A 24180-nucleotide genomic window follows, 5' to 3' on the forward strand; every position below is an offset into this window, starting at 1 on the left:
TTTTTTTATCATTTTTTTTTTATAATTTCAAATGAGTATTCAACATTTTATGTCTTGTATATCAAAACATTATTCATGCATTTGCAACTGCAGGTTAAATGCATTTTTGTGCTGCACTAAACAGTGTGTAAATACATCTAAATACCACTTCCGATGAAGCTTCTGCATTTCCTCTGCATTGAAAAGATGAGTTTGTTGATACTGATTTGCCTGGTAACAGCCCAAATGTCTTATTATTCTAAATAACTGATTCCTTTAATTAAAAACAACTAGTTTGAGATTAATAGGCCTATGCCTCCCTCCCACTGTTAAAATGTAACTAAGTAATTTTTACTCTGAGTAGTTTTTAAATAAGATACTTTTTATTTTTACTTGAGTAGATTTTTAGACTGGTACTTTTACTTGTACTTAAGTAAAATTTAATTAATGTAATGGTACTTTTACTTGAATATTTTTGTACTCTTTCCACCTCTGAGCACATTTCATACACAATAGTAATTCAAAGTGCTTTACATAAAATAAAGCAAAATAATCATAAAAAAATTATAATGAATAATAATAATAATAATCACAAAAATAAAACAAGGAATTTAAAAACTTTTAAGATGATTTAAAAATGTATTTAAAATAAATTTAGGACAGTTATAATAGAATATGATTATATAAGCATAAAATACAGTGCAATCAATTCTGACATTGCACAGTGCTCATTCAATAAATGCACAGTTAAAAAGATGAGTTTTGAGTCTAGATTTGAATGTTTTAGCACATCTGATCTCTTCTGGAAGCTTGTTCTCACTGCAGGTGGCAAAATAGCTAAAAGTAGATTCCCCTTGTTTTGTGTGAACCCATGGTATTTCTAACTGTCTCGAACCTAATGATCTGAGTGGTCTGTTAGGTTTATATTCAGTGAACATATCTGCTATGTATTTAGGTCCTAGGCCATTGAGTGATTTATAAACGAGTAAAATCAATCCTAAACGTAACTGGACACCAGTGTAAGGACCTGAGGACTGGTGTGATATGCTCAGATTTTCTGGTTCTAGTCAGAATCCTGGCAGCTGCGTTCTGGATGAGCTGCAGGAGTCTAATGGTCTTCTTGGGAAGGCCGGTGAGGAGACTATTACAACAGTCCACCCTGCTGGTTATAAAGGCATGAACAAATTTCTCCAAGTCTTGACTGGAAACAAAACATCTAAATCTTGCTATGTTTTTGAGATGATAGTGTGCCGATTTAGTTACTGCTTTGACATGACTACTGAAACTAAGGTCTGTCTCCAGAACCACACCAAGATTCTTGACTTGATTTTTAGTTGTTTGACCCCTAAGGGTCAAGGTACAGTATGCATTCACCTTGAGAACATATCTTTATTTCCAAATCCAATGACATCAGTTTTCTCTTTGTTTAACTGAAGAAAACTTTGGCAAATCCAACTGTTAATTTCATCAGTGCATTGGCAAAGGGAGTCAATGAGGCGGTAGTCATTTGGAGATAAGGCAATGTAAATCTGGGTATCATCTGCATAGCTGTGATAGGCAATTTGGTTCTTTCTCATTATTTGACTTAGTGGGAGCATATACAGGCTAAACAAGGGCGGTGCAAGTATTGAGCCTTGCAGGTCTCCGCATGTCATGGACGTCCACCTAGACTTATGCTCTCCTATACTCACATAGCAACCTCTCCCTTCTAAGTATGAACTGAACCATCTGAGTACCATACCAGAAAGCCTGACCCAGTTTTCCAGTGTCTCTAGTAGTATGTTATGATCAACAGTGTCAAATGCAGCACTGAGATCTGGTAGTACCAGCACTGATATTTTGCCAGAATCCGAATGTAAGCGAATATCGTTTATTATCTTAATGAGCGCTGTCTCTGTGCTGTGATACGGTCAGAAACCAGATTGAAAATTGTCCAGGTATTCATTTGAGTTTAAGTATTTGTTCAGACTTTTTCCAAACTGATTAAAAACTACCTTTTCAATAATCTTGCCTATAAAAGGAAGATGTTGATATTGGTCTATATTCAGTTTGCTCAAAACTTTTATCCAGATTGCTCTTTTTCACATTCTTTCTTGTAACTCACCCCCTCTCAGTGACACAGCTGACTGAAAAGGGGCAGGTGTGAATTTAACATCTGCAGTTTTCAGGGAGTTTGGAAAAGTCCCAGAAAGAAGTGAGGCATTGACCACTTCTAAGAGATTGGCTTCCAAACAGATAATCACCCTTTTGGGAGTTTGAAAAAAAAGATGTGCATGACAAAAAGTGTGGCAAGATAGACTCCAGAGGGGCAGGTGAGGCATTGACCACTTCTAAGAGATTGGCTTCCAAACAGATAATCACCCTTTTGAAAACAATGTTTGTAGGGTTGACAATTTTAGGTGCTGCACTATTTCTTCCAAAATTTTGCTATCAATTTTTTCAAACACAGACAAAGTGTTGTCTTTTTGATTTTAAAGTCGAATCTGTCTGACCTCTGCATAAATTGAGGATGTGTTAGTCACCTTTCTGATATTATTGATCTTCTTAGAAAAGAAGGAAGCAAACTCATTTCATTTGCTGTCAAAGAGCATTTCACTAGGAATCTGACTTGAGGGCTTGGTCAGTCTCTCAACAGTAGTCCACATTGAAAGCATGAAGGCTGTTTTTATAGATGCTGTAGTGAATTTCAAGTTTTGTCTTCCGCTACATCCGCTCAGCTTTTCTGCATTGTCTTTTCACACTCTGAACTGCTGTTGATTTTCTCCAAGCTGATTTTTGTCTGCCAGTCTTCTTGCTGACTTTCACAGGAGCAATATCATCAATAACATTCTTAACGTTTGAGTTAAAGGAATCAAGGAGAAGATCAACAGAGTCTGCAGAAATGCTTGGCGTTAAAGACAGTGGTGGGCCATCAGGGTCAGCAGGGCCTTCTCTGCTTGCCCTATGAAAAATTATTTGTCTAAAAAAAAATGTTTTTATTATTATTAGTATTATTATTAATGTATCATTTTCATTTGTGTAATGTCCACAAAATGGCCTATGATTAGTTTCAATGAGGTTGAACTGGAATATCCTACATAAAATAAAAGTCTGTGGCCAACACTACAGATAGTGCTTTCCATCGCATCTGATTTGTAAAGACCATTAGTGGCAGAATCATCAGCCAATCAAATTTTGACGTTCCATGATAGCACGCCCTCTGGGTTCAGCGATGTACCCAGTGCTTCCCCCAGCTAGGGTTGCCAGGTTGTCTCATCAAAACCCACCCAATCACGTTTCAAGGTGTCCCCCATTAAAAACTGTGTTCCAGTAGTAAAATACATGTTTTTGGCGGGGTTCCCCTGGCAAAATTCACATTCCAGGGGCTAAATATCATGTCATTGAGGTCACTTCAACCAGCAGACATGAAAAACAACCCGCGGCAAAACTGTTAAAATAGCCCAATTTGGCAACACTGCACCCAGCGTTAAGTTGGGAATTTCCAAGCCCTTAGCCGCAGTCGCCGGCGCCTACACCAGACCTTGTTGCCTATCTGCCTTTTTCAAGGCACTCTTTTGCAGACAAAAGAGGAATAACTAAGAAAGGATAAACTACTCAAACTTAATTCTCTAATAACGTTTTTGTGCGCCATTTCCAAAGATTGCAACTATGAGTGGCTAACAGCTAGCACCGAACACAACAAGTTATTTGCCCATTTTTAATTTTTTAATTCGAGTAAAGGGACATGGAATGACAGACGCATGGACTTTATTTACAATGGACAGGTGAGTGTTTTATTATTTGATGAGTATTGAATCATGCACATTGTTATGGAGGTGTACGTTGTGGTTGATAATACTGTGGCGTTGTGTGTGGATGTCCAGCATTTGTACAGTTTTGCTGCTGTGGGCGCATCGTCATTTTAGAGTGACATGAATGTTCATAGTGAATCGTGTATTGGTGGATTTCTTTTACTGATCAATGTAGGGAAATTTACTCTGAATTTAACCCACCCACATCTAGCCTACTGTTGAAATTGTTGATCAGATGTCATTGTCATTAAGAGCCTGTGTGCAGCATAATATGCGAATTATATGCATATGGCTGCGTTAGCTGTTACAGAGATGTGTGTAAGATAGATGCGTAAGGGTATGTAGTTTACAGTTGCTTACTGAAGGCCCTGACTGAAACCCCACGGTACGCTACTGGTTAAAGATATAGCCTCCATAAATAGCACACTAGTATTCTCGTTAATGCATCGCTTTTTGACAGAGACAGATCTAGATTCAGTGGTAGCAGAGATCAATATATCAAAGAAAATACAGAAGTGATCAGATGGTGCTACGTCCTTAATAAAAATAGATGAAATGTTTAGACCCCTACTGATGATTAAATCTAGAGTATGTCCACGATTGTGTGTGGGTTCATGCACATGCTGAATCAGGTCAAAAGTATTTAAAACAGTTATAATTTCGTTTCAGAATCAGAATCACATTTATTGCCAAGTAGTGTATGTATACATGTACGAGGAATTTGTCTTGGTAAATCGGTGCTTGACAAAGACAAAAGAAAAAACAAAAATAAATAACAGAACAATGAGATAATTTTTTAAAAATAAATCAAGTAAAAGCTATAATAGAGACGGAAATAAGAGCAGCGGAATAAAAAATATAACAGATCAGGAAGATAAAAATATAAAATACAAAATAAACATGAACATTAACTCTACATTTGTGCACTATGTAAAGTGGGGGAGTGCAAATGTTCACAGTTGAAACTTAAATTGTACATTCCTGAACATTGTGTAAAATGTGCAGCGAGGAGCCAGTGTAAACGTCTGGGATGTGAGAACATGAGAGTATAGCAGCTGGAGTTGTGTGTGTTAATGTAACACGTGTGAAACAACACGTGTGTGTGTATGGTGTTTATTTTTTATTTAATTTTTTTTAGTGTCAAGTGTAATGTCCATGGGCGTGAGTAAGAAGCCCTGATGGGTCATGGGTATTGTTGCGTGAGGTCCTGGTCCTGATGGACCACAGTCTCTTGCCAGATGGGAGTGCTTCAAAAAGTTTGAGTCCAGGGTGAGAAGTGTCAGCCACAATCTTAATCACCCGCTTCAGGGTCCTGTAAGTGTACAGGTCCTGAAGAGATGGAAGGTTGCATCCGATTACCTTCTCAGCAGAACAGATGATAAGCTGAAGTCGGCCTTTGTCCTTTGCAGTGGCAGCAGCATACCAGATGGTGATGGAGGTGGTGAGAATGGACTCAATGATGGAAGTGTAGAAGTGAACCATCATTTTCTTTGGCAGGTTAAACTTCTTCAGCTGCCTCAGGAAGTACATCCTCTGCTGTGCTTTTTTTAATTAGAGAGCTGATGTTGAACTCCCACTTGAGGTCCTGGGTGATGATGGTGCCCAAGAAGTGGACAAAATCCACAGTTTCCACTCAGGAGTTACACAGCATAATGGGGGCAGGTGGGGCTGGGTTCTTCCTGAAGTCGATCACCATCTCCACTGTTTTTACAGCATTGAGCTCCAGGTTGTGCTGATTGGACCAATCTCCCACCTATAGACAGACTCTTCCCCATCAGAGATGAGCCCAATGAGGGTGGTGTCATCAGCAAACTTCAGTAGTTTGACAGACTCGTGACTCGAGGTGCAGCTGTTGGTGTACAGGGAGAAGAGGAGAGGAGAAATAACACAGCCTTGAGGGGAGCCAGTACTGATGGTTTGGGGGTCAGAAACCTGTTTTCCCATTCTCACATGGTGCTTCCTGTCAGACAGTAAGTCTATTATCCACCTACAGGTGGAATCAGGCACATTCAGCTGGCAGAGCTTGTCCTGTAGCGGAGCCGGTATGATTGTATTGAAAGCAGAGCTGAAATCCACAAACAGGATCCTGGCGTAGGTTCCTAAGGAGTCCAGGTACTGAAGGATAAAGTGGAGAGGGTCTGTGATGGGGTATTGAGGTGGGACAACACAAGGCGCTCAAATGACTTCATTGCTACAGATGTCAGGGCGACTGGTCTGTAGTCATTTTGACCTGTGATCCTGGGTTTTTTGGGGACAGGGATGATGGTGGAGGTCTTGAAGCAGGCTGGCACATGGCATATCTCCGAAGAGGTCTTAAAGATATCTGTAAACACTGACAGCTGGACAGCATAGTATTTAAGGGTGGATGGAGAAACAGAGTCTGGTCCGGCTGCTTTCCGGGGGTTCTGTCTCTTGAAGACTCTGTTAACATCTCTTTTCTGGATGGAGTTAATATCTGGGGGCTTGCAGGGAATGAATGAGAGAGTTTGGTACCAGCATACACCAATTCTTCCATTTTCTGTGAGAAGCTAAGAAGTGGAGATGCTGGAGAGAGGGATAATGTGTCTGGTGAGATGGGCTGTGTCTCTTGTTATTCCGGTGGCTGTGATATGTTGTCCTGGCTTCCCTGGCTGTTTTCCAGAAAGTCGTCCTTGGGTGCTGAGTCATGGAGCTGTTCTGATATGTCGCAGTCTGTCTGTGATGAGCTCTGTGGGCAGGGCTCAGTTGGGATAGTTTCCATGAGCAGTGCTTGTTGTGGCTGCGTGGTGTTAGTGTTCTTGTGGGATGTGTCAACCACATGACGACTCCGACCAGGTGTGTGTGTGCTATTCAGGCTGAGTGGATTGACACACTCTGCTGAAGAATGATGGAGGGAGAAGTAGATATTGTCCTTAAGCACTCTTGCACGTTTGTTTGGGTGGAGGCCATCTGGTTTAAACAGTTGTCTATGGCCCCAGAAAAGATTAAAGTTGTTGATGAAATTCACTTCTTTTATATTGCAAGATTTTTGTAGCCATGTGTTCAGCCCAAGCAACTGTAAAAAAACATATTAGTTCCCCTTGCTAGGAGTGGTCCACTGATGAATGACTGAACTTTGAGTCTTCGAAGTGTTTCAAATAGTTCACTGAAATCCTTCTCAAGGAGTTCTGACTGCTCTTTCCGAATATCATTCTTACCCACATGGATGATGATTCAATTTGCAGTCTTGTGCTTGATCAGAATGTTCCGGAGTTCCCTGTTCACATCGCAGATGGTTGGTTGATGAAAGCAGCATATTGTTGTATTTTTGCTACTGATATTTCTGATAATGGAGTCACTCACTATCAGAGTCTTGGGCTATGCTGCGCTCTAGGCTAAGTGCCGCTGTCTGCTCGATCTTGAGTGCTTGTTAGTAGCAATGTTAGCTGCTGGCTGATCCGAACAATGTTTAATCACATTTGGGGATTCCTCACCCACATTCATTAATGCTTCATATCAGTTTTCAAGATGTATAGGAGGTGGTAGAATACCAATGTTTGCAAGCGTTGTCATAGCCGATTCTGGGGTAGAGGATGCTATCGCAGCAATATGAGATCCTCGGGACAATCTGATGTTTCATGTGGCTTTGGGTCTCGCTCGCTGTTTGTGCCATCGATTATTGTGTCAATCAGTTTCGGCTTGTTCCTCTACTCTTGGTATAAACTGTTGAGATTTACTAGATTTATGGGACTCTCCGGCTGTATGCTGAGGTGGTCCGTGATGATGGTCTGCTGAGTGTTCTGCCTGTTTTGGAAGTTCAGCAAGTAACTTTGTTTCAAGAACCGCAATCCTTTGTAGAAGTTTGCAGCAGTTCATGCAGCAAGTAGATTCAACAGAAGGCATTTTCTCTTTCGTCTGTTTGAATGTAAACAGCTGTGTTTTCCCTTCTCTGGAATGAAAGCTGCTGGCAGTGGGAGGTAAAAGTCTTTTTTTGTACTATTATTTCAATCCCAAAGAGTTTTAGTATTTGTGCCAAAAATGTTTGTTTGAACACTGTGATGACCTGCTGAAGTAAAAAAAAAAAGCCGGAAGCACTTTGTTTTGTCGCATAACAAATTTTATGCGACTAAAACTTATATTTTTCCTCTCGCGATAAGTCATGGTAACGGATTTTGATGGATTTTGGCTACACTAGCCATTATATTTAATGGAAGGAGGCGTATGCGTGTATCTCGACAGAAACAGCACGGTGAGCCGCTTCTGGGATGTGCTGTGGCACGACTGGTAACACAAGCATTTACTAGAGTGGCCGCACAGCTTCAGTGGCAGTTTCGGAGCCGTAACGCGCTGCAGACCTGTTCACTGTAAATAGTCTAAGCATAAATGGCAGGGAAAGCCCCTTATACTTGAAAGCTGCCACATATGAAGTGTTTCTTGGAGGTTATAGTACATTGAGGAATGTTCATATGACTTTTAACGTACACAATGTGACCTAAGGCAAAAAAAAAAAAAAAAAAAAAAAAAAAAAAAAAAACCATTTCCACTGCAGTTTTGCGAATTATTCCTTTTTCGCATTGCCTGAAAAACCACCTCATGCAAGCGTAAAAACTTTTTTGCAATATATTGGTGTTTTTGCACCTTGTGATGTCTCTATAGCGACTCCATCTTCACCATCAGCTGAGCCTGATGAAACTGGACTGACGTCTAAATACTGAGAGTCCTACAATAAAACACACAGGCAGTCACATATGAGTATGAGACATAACTGCTGTCACATCAGCAGATCCATTTCAGAAAACACAGTATATCATTTTACAGCCAGAGATATGAATGAACAACTGATCATAGATTGATAACAGTGAATGATCAACAACTCTCTCTTTATCATTTACACACAAAGACACTGGAAGAGATGAAAATATTCATACACTCATAGATCATCACAGAATTAAACACAGTTTAAAGTACAGAGACTAAAGTAGAGCTGAATTATTATCTTATATTCTCCAATTACACACATATGATGCCTGTTACTAAACTTTGGCCAAAAGATTTAAATAATAATATACTTACAATAGTATAATCTCTCCAGTTTATAAAGTGGATCATCTTTCAGATCAGAGAGTAACTTCACTCCCGATTTTCCTAGTTTATTCCCAGAAAGATCCAGTTCTCTCAGGTGTGAGGGGTTTGATCTCAGAGCTGAAGCCAGAGCAGCACAACCTTCATCAGTGACGCCACAATTATTCAACCTGTAGAGAACAATGACACAATGTGAATTGTAGTTCAAGTGTCTGTAGTTTGTTATTGACTCAGAGCAGGAGAGGAGATATAATGACAAGCACTGCCACAAACTACTGCTGATAGAATTAGATTTCTGCATGTTGATGCTCAATGGTGCTGTTTGAAACTGTCATGTGCTTCAGGACTGAACAGACACATAGAGCTGAATGTGAGATATTGTTTCATAGTGATATAAGGACAGATCAGCCTGGAGAAACAGTCACTTGCTCCTCTAATAAACACCTACAGGAGGATATTTGCTTCACAGGAGCCACGCGTTCCCCATTACATCTCATTTATTTACTTTTGTGATAAAACACATCATTGTTTCATGTTTGGCAGCTTATAAACTGAACAGAAATCACTAAATCACACATTAGTATATGAACATTCAGGTTAAATCTTTATGACATCTGTGAGAACACAATGAGCTCACAGGATTTCAGAAAAAGTAGAAAATAAGAGGAAAATTAACTCTTACACAGAGATGGGCAGGTGAAAATGAAAGTTTAAGTGAAGTGAAAGTGACATACAGCCAAGTATGGTGACCCATACTCAGAATTTGTGCTCTGCATTTAACCCATCCAAATTGCACACATACAGCAGTGAACACACACACACCGTGAACACACACCCAGAGCATTGGGCAGCCATTTATGCTGCGGCGCCTGGGGACCAGTTGGGGGTTCGGTGCCTTGCTCAAGGGCACCTCAGTCATGGTATTGCCAGCCCGAGACTCGAACCCACAACCTTAGGGTTAGGAGTCAAACTTTCTAACCACTAGGCTCCAGTCAGCATTTATTGGCCAAAAACAGGAGCAAGAGTTCATGTGATGTGATGAAGATAAATGAAATGAACTTCATCTTTGGTCATTTGTGCTGAGATTTAGTGTGTCTAGACAGAATTTACTTTAAAGGACTTATCTTACTTAAGACAAAGATATGAGACTTATCAGATGATTTTACCACAGTATCTCCAGTTTACAGTGAGGATCCTTCAGTCCAGCACAGAGACGCTTCACTCCTGATTGTTTTAGTTTATTCCCGGACAGATCCAGTTGTCTCAGGTGTGAGTGGTTTGATTTCAGAGCTAAAGCCAGCATCTGTGCACCTTCATCTGTGATGCTACAATAACTAAACCTGTAGAGAACAATGACACAGTCTTCACTCTCTCTGATCACATCAGTTTAACAGTGAATCCATTAGTAAAGAGAAAGTACAAATCAATGTGTGATGCATCATTAGACTGAGATTTAAAATGTCAAAGAACAAAAAAGAAAGAAAGAAAGAAAGAAAGAAAGAAAGAAAGAAAGATGATCATAAATCATGTAAACCCTGATTAAAAAATATATATTTATTGCACTGTCAGGATTTTTAAGCAAATTGTCTGTCTTATGTAGACATTCATTCAAATCTGATAAATCATACTATTCATTATACAGCTGAGCTTTATATTGTGGCAGATAATACTTACAACTCAATCTATTGCAGTGCTTTACAAAACAGTATGTAATAACATATTCTGTGTATATGATTCTATTCATTATAAACATATGCTTCCTTCTTATGTCCTTAATTGTGTCGATTCCTAAAGCCCGCCCCCCCCCACACCTACACCTGCTCCTAATCACACTGAATCTGCTGAACACTAAAGCTGTTCTTGAAGCTGCAGGAAGAGACTCACGGTTTTGAGTTTGGGAACAATATGAGTGGAATGTGTTTGATTCACCAGAAGATCTGATCAATGTGAGGACAGCACATATAATTTTAATTATATACATGTTAGGCATTTTTTTATGTTCTAAAATGTTTTGAAACTTTTTTTTAAAAATAAACACCTCTCTGAGCTAATATACAACGGCATAAATGAGAAGAAATGCAGATTTGTACTCTGGTTGGGCACCTCAAAAGCCCACTGTCCTTACTCTCTCACTTATCTGTCTGTTTCTTTAGTAATTTTGTCTGCTAACAGTCAAGCCTTTGCTAACAAGACAGACTATTAGCACTTAGTGTAAACAGAATCCATTAAAAGGTTTTGCTAATGCAAAAACCGGTTTAACATGAACACAGAAGTTCACACATGAATAAGAAACAAAGCCACACAATGTTTTACTTTCTGTATCTCTGTACCTTGATTGACTGTTGTCTCATCCAATCAGTAGTAAGTATTCCATTAACAAACAATACCTAATTTTTACATTTTGTCTGACTTGTGTTTTCTGGCTTTTTGGGTGATTTGTTTTTCACTTCATAAATACTTTACAGTGTGCCATATATAATCTTACAGCAGTATCTCCAGATTACAGTGAGAATGTTGTAGTACATCGGACAGCAGATTCACTGATTTTCCTAGTTTATTCCCAGTCAGACTCAGTTCTCTCAGGTGTGAGGGGTTTGATCTCAGAGCTGAAGCCAGAGCAGCACAACCTTCATCTGTGAAGCCACAATCATTCAACCTGTAGAGAACAATGACACAATGTGAATTATAGTTTAAGTGTCTGTAATTTGTTTTGACTCTGGTCTCAGAGCAGGAGAGTAGATATAATGACAAGCATTCCCACAACCTGCTGCTGATAGAATTAGATTTATACATGTCGATGCACAATGGTTCTGTTTGAAACTGTCATGTGCTTCAGGACTGAACAGATACACAGGGCTGAATGTGAGAAATTGTTTCTTAGTGATATGAAACTTAAAGGCAAGTCATGTCACTCGGTGGCCATCTTTGAAATGCCTCTCAGGCATGCAAGTGCAGCTCCTATTTCTTTAAATGGGGAAACATCAAATTCTCCAAAACTGGTGACCAAGCTTATGATTAAATTTCATATTTGAAATCATCAATGAAATCTTTCAACAACTGTATCATAACTGTTGTTTGTTTTGCTCAAATAGTGTTAAAAAAAAGCTTATTTCTCAGGCTGGTCTTGCACATGCATAGTCCTGAGCGCGCATCTCAGAACGCTGACTGTTTCTATAGCAACCAGGATTTCTAACCGCAGCTGCAGTGATGCGCTGACTTAACTGATTAGGGATTGGCTCTTTTACTCAGAAGGCAGGGCTTTGTTCGATAGAGCAGACATATTGAGTGTTGCATTTTTTCCCATTCAAAACTACATGAGTGAGACGTCTTGCGTATTCTATAGTCTTTGATAAGGACGGATCTGTCTGGAGAAAAAGTCATTTGCTCCTCTAATAAACAGCTACAGGAGGATATTTGCTTCACAGGAGCCACGTGTTCCCCATTACATCTCATTTATTAACTCCTGTGATCAAACACATCATTGTGTCATGTTTGGTAGCTTATAAACTGAACCGATATCACTAAATCACACATTTATTACCGTTAAATAAATCACTGGCGCCGATACAGGATGGCTGCCTCCGTGACATGCTCTGCAGTTGTTTTTGTGTTTTTGTTAGTTTGTCCTGTCTTTAGTTATATTCCTGCAATCAGTTTCACCAGGGATGAATTGCTGGACATTCGGCAACTCACATCTCCCGATATATTACCGGTTTTCTACTATTCTGATGTTTTGCTGGACATTCTTGTCGGCGGAGCAGCTGCGCTGATCACACACTTCAAGATGACGCGAAAATGGGGAAAAAGGGCTGGCGCGCTCGTTAGACTCAGAAAACGCGGATTTTCGAATGCCGTTGCCTAGCATCCATCTGGCAAATCTCATCTCTCTACCCAACAAAATGGACAAACTCCTTCTGCTCTCTTGGACAAATAAGGATTTCTCACACTCTGCTGCTCTGTGTTTCACGGAAACTTGGCTGAATGATGCATACCGGACAGCGCGCTCCATCTGCCGGGCTTTCAGCTGTTCAGAGCGGACTGCGACACAGAATCAATGGGGAAATCACACGGAGGCGGAACATGCTTTTACATCAATGAACAGTGGTGTACAGATATAACAGTGTTAAATAAGATGTGCTGCTCAGATCTCGAAACACTCTTCATTAACTGCAAGCCGTTCTATTCGCCGCGGGAGTTTCACTCGTTCATTCTGGTGAGTGTTTACATCCCTCCACAAGCGCACGTAAGCCTGGCTTTACAGAAACTCGCTGATCAGATCACAGAGACAGAATAACAACACCCTGACTCCATTTTAATCATTCTTGGGGTATAGCGCTATATAAATAAAGACCGTGAACTGCCAAAATACAGACAGCATGTTAAATGTCCCACCAGAGACAGTAATATATTGGATCACTGTTACACCACAACAAAGGATGCATATCGCTCTGTTCCATGAGCAGCTTTGGGACTGTCTGATCACTGTCTGGTCCATCTTATACCGACCTACAGGCAGAAACTAAAATTAGCTAAACCTGTATTAAGGACTGTAAAAAGATGGACTAATGAAGCAGAGCAGGATTTACAATCTTGTTTTGACCTCACTGATTGGAGTGTTTTTGAAGCTGCTGCCACCGATCTGGACGAACTCACAGAGACTGTAACATCTTAGATCAGTTTCTGTGAGGATATGTGTATTCCTACCAGGACTCAACTAAATTACAACAATGACAAAGCGTGGTTCACTGCAAAACTCAGACATCTCCGTCAGGCCAAAGAAGATGCTTACAGGAAGGGGGACAATGTCCTGTATAAACAGGCTAAATACACACTGGAAAAGGAGATCAAAGTGGCAAAGAGGAATTATTCTGGAAAAATAAGGACTCAGTTTACTTCCAACGACTCCGCATCAGTGTGGAAATGTCTGAAGGAAATCACCAATTACAAGACACCATCCCGCAGCACTGTGGAGAATCAACGACTGGCAGACGACCTGAACGAGTTTTACTGCAGGTTTGAAAGAAGAACACCGACCACCTGCCCTGAATGCCTCTCCAAACAACCATTCACACCATCCACTCCTGCAACCCGCCCTGAACACCTCTCCAAACAACCGCTCACACCATCCACTCCTGCAACCCGCCCTGAACACCTCTCCAAACAACCGCTCACACCATTTACACCTCCTGCAACCCCCCTCTCCCCCACACCTGCATTTCATCCAAGAGAGGATGATTTGCGACTGGTTTTCCGGAAGCATCACCAGGCCCAGATTGTGTTACACCAGCTTGTCTGAAATCCTGTGCTGACCAGCTGGCCCCCATCTTCACACAGATCTTCAACAGATCACTGGAGCTGTGCGAAGTCCCTTCATGCTTCAAACGCTCCACCACCATCCCCATCCAAAAGAAATCCAAAATTACAGGACTAAATGACTACAGGCCTGTGGCTCTAATGTCTGTGGTCATGAAGTCATTTGAAAAACTGGTGCTGGCACCACCTGAAGGACATCACTGGACCCTTACTGGATCCTCTTCAGTTTGCCTACAGAGCAAACAGGTCCGTGGATGATGCAGTAAACATTGGACTGCACGTTCTGCAACACCTAGACATACCATGGACCTATGTGAGGATCCTGTTTGTGGACTTCAGCTCGGCCTTTAACACGATCATGCCAAACCTCCTCCTGCCCAAACTAACTCAGCTCTCCGTGCCCACCTCCGTCTGTCAGTGGATCAGCAGCTTCCTGACAGACAGGCAGCAGCTAGTGAGGCTGGGAAAATACACATCTAGCACCCATACAATCAGCACCGGAGCTCCCAAGGGCTGCGTTCTCTCCCCACTGCTCTTCTCCCTGTACACTTATAATTGCACATCTAAGGACCCCTTTGTCAAGCTCCTGAAGTTTGCAGATGACACCACACTCATCGGCCTCATTCAGGACGGTGACAAGTCTGCTTACAGACAGGAGGTTAAAGAGCTGGCTGTATGGTGCACTCTTAACAACCTGGAGCTTAACACGCTCAAAACAGTGAAGATGATCGTGGACTTCAGGAGAAACCCCCCTGCTCTCCCCCGACTCACCATCATGAACAGCACTGTGACTGCAGTGGAATCATTCAGGTTCCTGGGAACCACTATCTCTCAGGACCTGAAGTGGGACATTCACATTGACTCCATTGTGAAAAAGGCCCAGCAGAGGTTGTACTTCCTTTGCCAGCTGAGGAAGTTCAACCTACCACAAGAGCTGCTGAAACAGTTCTACTCCACCATCATTGAATCCATCCTCTGCACTTCAGTAACTGTCTGGTTCAGCTCAGCTTCTAAATCTGACCTCAGAAGACTACAGAGGGTAGTCCGGACTGCTGAGAGAATCATCGGTACAACCCTGCCTTCTATTCAAGAACTGTACTTATCCAGAGTGAGCAAAAAGGCTGGCAAAATCACTCTGGACCCCTCACATCCAGCACACTTCCTCTTTGAACTGTTGCCATCTGGTCGACACTACAGAGCACTGAGTACCAAAACGACCAGACACAGGAACAGTTTCTTCCCTCAGGCAATCCATCTAATGAACACTTTATAATAACTGTGGAACACACTACACTATTTATATTTACATACACATACACTTATTTATCTAACACACATAATTAGTGTACTTAAAATTTTTGCACATAATATACCTGTACATACACAACTGCTCATTGTAATGTACCTGCCATACAATTGTCAATTTGTATATTGTCATTTCTTACCGTATGTTTTGTATTTTTTATTCTTTATTATGTGTTTTTTGTTCTGTCGCTGTCATTTTGTTGCACTGCAGAGCTTCTGTCACGAAAACAAAATTCCTCCTATGTGTGAAAATACCTGGCAATAAAGCTCATTCTGATTCTGATTCTGGTTTATCTGAACATTCTGGTTAAATATTTCTAATGATAATAATGAATCTAATGATATCTGTGCTTTTTTGAAAAATTATTAGTCTTTTTTTGACAGTTCTGCAGCTGTTACCAGGATGGGATGAATTTATATATATATATATATATATATATATATATATATATATATATATATATATATATATATATATATATATACATACTACTATTTATATATATTATTATTTGTTTAAATTAGGATTACATTATTATGTAATTATTTGTCCCATTTTTGTCTAAATAATCTAGCATTTTTTTACATTTTTAAAATGCCAAATGACATATGATTATTTATTATGTATATATTTATGATTAATATAAATTATAAATAAATAAATAGGTTATAACATAAAATAGGTCTATAATCTATTAATTAATCTGGCTAAGAATGCCTAAAAATATAATAATTATGCCTACTAAGCTCTGATAATGTATGAAATATATTAACAGAATATCCTAGTTTTAATAAAACAATAGCCCTATACCTAAGGGGGAAGTCATGGCCTAGTGGTTAGAGAGCCCTTGAGCACCGAACCCCCAAATGCTCCTCGGGCATTGGAGTGTTACAATTGGTTTGTGAATAGATAAGATCACATTAAAATGACATTCCTGCAACCATCCCATTACCTCCCCACCCCCAATGTAAATATTTACCAAAAAGATATACCAAATGTATTTAAGTGTATTTTAGTCCTTAAACATACCACTGCATAGTTTTTCAATTATAAAACAATAGACAGAATCTTCAGCATCTTATAAGTGATTTATTTGAGCACTAGAAAAATACAAGAATAATTTGAGTAATAATAAGAAATAAATTTAAAAAAAAATAATAAGAATTAACTACAGGCCTATGCCTGTACAGTACATCCTGAGATTGCTAGAAAAACAGCATTTACACTGTTAGACACTCAAACAGTCAGTATTCACATGCTGATGGCCTTCCTAATAGATGGTAATAATACAGATGAACCATATATTCAATAATCACACTCAATTCATATAGACCGCATTCACACTGATAGATGTCTATCACACCCTGATTATCAGTCATAGAGATGGTAATCATGCAGATAAAGCCACATTCTCCACAAAACACACAAACATATATGAAAAATGTTGAAAAAAAAAAACGAAAGAATTATTTGTGCAAAATCTGATCGCTAAGTTACGCCCCCTTCAGATGACAGGTGCGTCACAGCACATCACGAGCCGTCACAAGACAACGGCAGAATTCAAATAAACAATATTCCACTTATATTTGACTTTTTTGTATTGGATGGTCTAATCCAGTTAGTGACACTGTATGCTACAAAACCATGCTGTTTTTTACTACCGTGACAGTTTTTTGAGTGTAGTTTATTCCATAACAGATACAAACAATACTGTCCCCAAAGAAATGAGACGTAAACAAAGGAATTAACATCAATGTTACAACGTTATTGCTTTGTTGGACTAAAAGTGCGCTATGAAATGTCGTTCAGTGGACCCTTACCTTTCTAACCAAACCGGGTTTTACAGCTGTGGATGTGTTTATGATAGAGCTGTAGTCAAGTCCAGCTTTGTCGAGTCGAAGTCAAGTCCAAGACCAGGACTAGTCAGAGACCGAGTCAAGACCGAGTCCAAAGAGGTTCGAGTCCAAGTCAAGTCCAAGTCCAAAAGTTTCGAGTCCAAGTCAAGACCAAGTCCAAATGAGAGAGAAAAAAGGATCCTCTTCAAGACCACATACTTAACTAATGTATGTGATGCGAGAGACAGCATATCTCCTATTCTAAGAAAATAATTGCATGTGCAAAGTAACAACTCTGTAGGACAGGGGTCTCCAAATTGAGGGCCAATGCCCTGCAGAGTTTAGCTCCAACTGGCCTTAACACACCTATCTAGAAGTTTCTAGTGTGTCTAGTAAGAGCTTGATTAGCTGGTTCAAGTGTGTTTAATTAGGGTTGGAGCTAAACTCTAAAGGACACTGGCCCTCTAGGACTGAGTTTGGAGCTGTAGGGTCAAATTATGGTAGCACTTTATTTTACAGTCCTGTTCCTCATGTACATACTATGTACTTATTTTAGTAATTACAATAACTATGTAATAACTAGGTACTAACCCTGAACCTACCCCTAAACCTAACCCTATCCCCATGTAGTTACCTCGTATTACCTTAACGTTCTTAGATAAATACACTGTAAGTACACTATAAGTACATGCAAGTACACGTACTGTAAAATAAAGTGCAACCCAAATTATTGTATGTACTTTATTTACATTTTATTTACTTTATAATACTGGGCATGTGCATGTGCACTCGAGCATAGATTAACCATAATGCATACAAAGATTTTGCAAGTACGTGAATTTTAGGATTACAATATTGCGTGGAGCCAGGGGTGTCATGCACTCATGATTTTTGAGGGGGCACGTGTGTGTGGGGGGGGGGTCATGTGACACAGCAGCCACAATAGCACTGTATTCAATTCAATTCAATTCAGTTCAATTCAATTCAAGTTTTTTGTATAGTGCTTTTTAGATACAGATCGTTGCAAAGCAACTTCACAGAAAATTACATTTCTGCAATATTTATTAGTAGCTTATCAGTGGTGACTGTCAGTTTATGTACATATGGCAGACATGTACGGAAAAATCAATTAAAGACGTAATCAAACAGACGATGAACACTATTAACAGCAATTATATGATGCAATCAAACATAGCAAATATATAAATATAGCAACATAAAAAAAACTGTATATGTCATGCCATAAAATAATTTTAATATGACTGACTTTGTATTTAATGTGAATTTAATAACAATATTGTAAGTTACTAACATTTTTATTTTACAGAGAGCAAAGAACATTTACATTATCAAAGAACATTTTCACTTCAGTCAGAGTTCAAGCACTCTCAAAAACTCCCATTTAAATCACTGAAGCTGTTTACACTGTGAAATGAATATCATTCTTACATTCGCTCACTTTGAATGGACATGACGCCTCTGCATGGAGCTGTTACTTTCTATGACCTTATCTATGTTGCATGTAAAAATAAAATATGTAATGTAATAATTAGGAGTGTGCCTGAAGCCGAATACCTTATTCAGAATGGCACGCATAATGGCTTCAAAAAACGAATAACGGACACGAAATAATTCTGCCTGAATAGTCAGCTGAAGCTGGCACAGTCCGGTGTTTGCTAGATAACAGTTGAGTCATGGGATCCGCGCAATAGTATACACAGACCTCTAAAGTCACGAGTGTGAAGTTTATGAACATAAACTTTATGAGTGAAAAGAGCGAAAATCAAACACTGCATTGCTGTAGACTCTCCGTGCATCTCTCAGAAATCAGAGCTTTGCAAGAGTAATTTCCTATAATAATACATCATACACATTATATTATTTGAATATATTTAAAAGGCAATGATTTAAACCTTAGGCTACGATATGACACAAATGAATGGAATAAGCACAGCGAGCTCACCAATCAAACAGCCGCGTTGCGCTTCTCAGTCTCTCAAAAACCAAACCAGTTCTCTCTCAAGAGAAGGCTAATAATCAGCGTAGATACGGATACATTTTCTACTTGGCCTACATGTTTGCATCTTTATCTTTTGCTGGTTTGCGCGGCACACACACATTTGTTTAGTGAAGTTCACTAAACATTTAGACTCGCTTAAAGAGTTCTGCGTAATGAAAATGTGCGCATTGAATGGATTCAGTCGTGTTCAAATAATCACTAAACGTTTGTCATGACATCTCTATGCTTGCAGGATAAATATTATTTTAGAAATTAATAATTATTTTTATTTAACACGACATATTTGTTCAGTGATAACTATGAAAAAAAAAGATAAAAAGTCATAACGGTCTAATCAAGTCACTGCACGACGTTGTATCCGAATGCAGATACGAAAAATGTTGTGATTGTTACAGGTACAAATACTGGCTGTTACATGAACATTTTAATATGTACTGTCATAATTATAAAGTTTTGCAAATTTACAAATGTAATTGTTGCATAAGGCTATAAATTAATGAGCATTTGTTGATAAAAAAAAAACTATTTAATATGTTTTCATTTACAATAAACCACGAGTAGTCGAGTAACTCAAGTATTTTTTAAATAAAAAATCGACTAGTAGAAATCAGTAGTCTTGCAACCCCTATACTGTCCAACATTAATTAGTATTTCATTATTGTAAAGGGTAAGTTTAAGACTACCTAGCTGTAGACGTAAATAAAACACAATCTAACAGGTAGAAAATTAAATTAGAAACATCTAAACTTTTCCGAAAGCAGCAAGTGCGCCACTGGTCATGCACATCCTTTCCCGTAACAAAATTAAAAGCTAAGCCAAGATGGAGAAACAGCTGATCATAGCTGTACAAGGATAGCCATTTTTAAAATGAATTTATTAGCAGAGCTACTGAAAGGGATTTTAGTGCTGGAAATCCATTTATTATCTCAGGATTCAGAGCTAATTTTGCAGTATTTTAATATATTAACTCAGGAGCTCATCTCCATGCACATTTCTGGAAGAATCATCAACAGGAAAATGAGATTCTTGCATACTCGATGCTCCACTTTACTGGGAGTAGCACGCCCTCTATAGCAAATTATATTCTACTACCTTTGACTTAGTATCCCTAATTTTATAGGGGTTACATATAGTTCACACACAAATTAAACTTCTGTCATAATTTATCCAGGATGTTCTAAACCGGCATAAAGTTCTTTCTTCTGTTGAATACAAAAGAATGCACTTTGAAAAATGTGGGTAACTAAACAGCTGCTGGTCCTCAAACTTCCATAGTAGAGAAAAAATACTATCAGAGTCATTGGGGACCAGAAACTGTTTGGTTACCCACATTCTTTAAAGTATCTTCTTTTATGTTTAACAGAAGAAAGAAATTATTACAGGTTTGTAACAACTCGTTGGTGTGTAAACGATGACAAAATTTTCCTTTTTGGGTGAACTATCCCTTTCAAGGAGTCCACCATGAGCAATCTTCTCTGCAAACTGCGCGTTCATTAGTTACTGTACAGACCCATTGATAACTTTCCTATTGAGCCCTACATCTGGAGAGCCTTGTGTGTTCAAAGGGCAAATGTCAGGGTGGCAACCCTATGAAGATGGATGAAATAAACTTCATCTTCAGTCATTTGTGCTGAGATTTAGTGTGTCCAGTAAGAATTTACATTAAAGGACACATCTTACTTAAGACAAAGACATGAGACTATCAGAGAGATAATCTTACCACAGTATCTCCAGTTTACAGTGAGGATCCTCCAGTCCAGCACAGAGACGCTTCACACCCAAATCTCCTATTTCATTCAGTGACAGACACAGTTGTCTCAGTTGTGAGGGGTTTGATCTCAGAGCTGAAGCCAGAGCAGAACAACCTTCATCTGTGACGCCACAATCCCTCAACCTGTAGAGAACAATGACACTCTATCAGATCAGATCAGTTTAGCAGTGAATCCATTAGTAAAGAGAAAGTACAAATTAGAGGTCTGCATTCCCATGGGAACAGACCAGATTACTTGTGGCGCGGGATTAAATTCCAGAATAAAGCAAGGTAGCAGTTGGTAACTCTGATGTTGTTTGGATTTTTTGGGCCGTGGTATTAAATTATTGAGTTAACGACGTCCATTTCAGAACAGCATATCTGCACTTTATTCTTATTGACCACCGGTACAGCCTGCACTCGGACAGTAATGTCACGCGGACAGTAATGTCTGTGTCACGCATTTTATTTGCGGGGTCTGTGTGCAGCATGTGCATAACGATGCTCAGATCAGGCTGTACCAATGGCAAATATAAAGTGTGGATGCGCTGTCCTTGAAGGATGTTCAACTCGGTTTTGTTTATATTTTGCTTACCCTATAATTTTAAATAACTGATGTCATATTTATTTATTTTTCTCTGATAAACTTTTTCTACTGTGTTAACAGAAAAATGTCAAACAAATTTAGTATTTTGACAAGACAAATAAAAATAGCTAATAAGCAAGTTTTGTACAACCTACATTTTTATTCGTTTTCTCTCTGCCACACTTTTTCCTATTGTGTTGTAAATGTTAAACGAATTGTATCCTAACAAGACGAATAAAAATAAATAAAATTTTTGTACAACATTTTTATTTTCTCTGACACTCTCTTTTTTCCTACTGTGCTGCAAAAAAGAATTTTGTGTCTTATGATAATTAATATGAATTCAGGTGAAAGTCAATAAATTCAAGACTCTTCACAAGATGAATAAAATAACAATTTTGTGCAGACTACACTTTTATTTGTTAGTCTATCTCTCTTTCAGTAGCGGAAATTGAAATTTGAGATTCTGGAAAAGAAGGTCTAAATTTAGCGGGAACGGTTGGGTTGAGAAGAAAATTATTTTAAGTGGACAGCGGTTGAACAAAGAGTGAATATATTAAAAAATAGTCCCCCGCAGACCTCTAGTACAAAAATCAATGTGTGATGCATCATTGGGCTGAGATTTAAAATGTCAAAGAACAAAAACACATGATCATAAATCATTTATAGCATCATTCAAGAAAAGTAAATAGTTGTTTATTGCACTGTCAGTATTTTTAACCAAATTGTTTGTCTTATATAGACATTCATACAAATCTGTTAAATCACACTCTTTATTATACAGCTGAGTTTTATACTGTTATTTTGATCTGTATTACTATGTATGGAGTAGTGGTGTGTGTTTCTCCTCCATCACTAAAGGATAGCAAATCCTGAGATCACCTACACTGTGAGATATTATTCATACTTAGTGTAAATGTGGCAGATAGTACTTACACCTCGATGTAATGCAGTGCTTTACAAAACAGTACATAATAACATATTCTTTATATGATTCTATTCATTATAAACAGATGCTGCCTTACAGTGTCCTTACTTGTGTCTATTCCTAAAGCCAGCCCTACACCTGCTCCTAATCACACTGAAGCTGCTGATCAGTAAAGCTGTTCTTGAAGCTGCAGGAAGAGAGTCACGGTTTTGAGTTTGGGAACAATGAGCTGCATGTGATTGATTCTCCAGAACATCTGATCAATATGAGGACACCACATATAATTTTAATTATATACAGTACATATTAGATTTCCATGGTTTGAATATTTTCTTGTGTTTTCTATAAACACCTCTCTGAGCTAATATACAATGGTATAAATGAGAAGAAAAGCAGATATGTAAATGGTTGGTAGCCTCAAAAGCCCACTGTTCTTACTCTCACACTTATCTGACTGGTTTATCCAATAATTTTGTCTGCTAACAGTCAAGCCTTTGCTAACAAGATGGATATTAGCACTCAGTGTAAACAGAATCCATTTAAAGGTTTTGCTAATGCAAAAACTGGTTTAACATGAACACAGAAGTCCACACATGAAAGAAAGTCACATAATGTTTTACTTTCTGTATCTCTGTACCTTGATTAACAGTTGTCTCATCCAATCAGCAGTAAGTATTCCATTCACAAACAATACCTATTTTTTACATTTTGTCTGACTTGTCATTGTGTTATTAGACATTTTTGGGTGATTTGTTTTTCACTTCACAAATATTTTAGTGTGTCATATATAATCTTACCACAGTTTCTCCAGTTTACAGTGAGGATTTTGTAGTACACCAGAGAGCAGATTCACTGATTTGCCTATTTTATTCCAAGACAGATCCAGTTCTCTCAGGTGTGAGGGATATGATCTCAGAGCTGAAGCCAGAACAGCACAACCTTCATCTGTGATGCTACAATAACTCAACCTTTAGAGAACAATGACACACTCATCACTCTCTCAGATCAGATCAGTTTAGCAGTGAATCCATTAATAAAAATAAAGTACAATTACAAATCACAAAAATCAATGTGTGATGCATCATTGGACTGAGATCTAAAATTTCACAGAACAAAAACATGAGCCTCACTTAAGGATAAATAATATCACTTTGCACAATGTAAGTGGTTTAAAGGGGTCATGAACTAAGAAACCAAAATTCCCTTGATCTTTTGACATAACAGGACATTGTACTATAAAAAGTAGGGATGCACCAATACCTCTTTTTCCAGTACTCGCCTGATTCCGATACTTTATTTTTTTGTACTTGCCGATACGCAGTACCAATACCGATATTTTTATTGCACTTGCAATTTTTCAAATATTGGGTACAGAAACTAAAAGAGTAAGTATAATGTTAGTTGGTTAACTTCATTTATCAAATACAGTCAAACCAAAATTTATTCGGACACCTTCAACATTTCTCACATTATCACAGTTTATTCCCTATAGTTTAGAAAATGGCAATAAAAATGACAAGAACTCAGTTAAACTGTGTCAGAACAAATTTACCTTGATAATGTTAGATAACTTTGATAGAAAGGTATGTAATGGGTTACAATAAACCAAAATTATTCAGACAGCTGTTAGTA

At 38.6% G+C, this 24180-nt stretch overlaps 2 protein-coding genes across 2 annotated transcripts in view; one reads left to right on the plus strand and one right to left on the minus strand.

Moving 5' to 3' along the window:
- LOC122138547 (NACHT, LRR and PYD domains-containing protein 3-like) overlaps positions 1-24180 on the plus strand; it is a 788161-nt gene that overhangs the window by 315556 nt on the left and 448425 nt on the right. The window lies entirely within an intron of this gene.
- Positions 8243-24180, minus strand: part of LOC109089392 (NACHT, LRR and PYD domains-containing protein 3-like) — a 61649-nt gene continuing 45711 nt past the window's right edge. Inside the window, exons 7-12 of the mRNA XM_042731944.1 lie at positions 23346-23516; positions 21005-21178; positions 11296-11466; positions 9977-10150; positions 8802-8980; positions 8243-8448 (exon numbers count right to left, since the gene is read on the minus strand). Coding sequence (XP_042587878.1) covers positions 8447-8448; positions 8802-8980; positions 9977-10150; positions 11296-11466; positions 21005-21178; positions 23346-23516 — 871 coding nt within the window. The 3' untranslated portion in view covers positions 8243-8446. The remainder of the gene's footprint in view (positions 8449-8801; positions 8981-9976; positions 10151-11295; positions 11467-21004; positions 21179-23345; positions 23517-24180) is intronic.

Source organism: Cyprinus carpio, chromosome B9 (genome assembly GCF_018340385.1).
Source record: "Cyprinus carpio isolate SPL01 chromosome B9, ASM1834038v1, whole genome shotgun sequence".
In the NCBI taxonomy this organism is placed as follows: domain Eukaryota; kingdom Metazoa; phylum Chordata; class Actinopteri; order Cypriniformes; family Cyprinidae; genus Cyprinus; species Cyprinus carpio.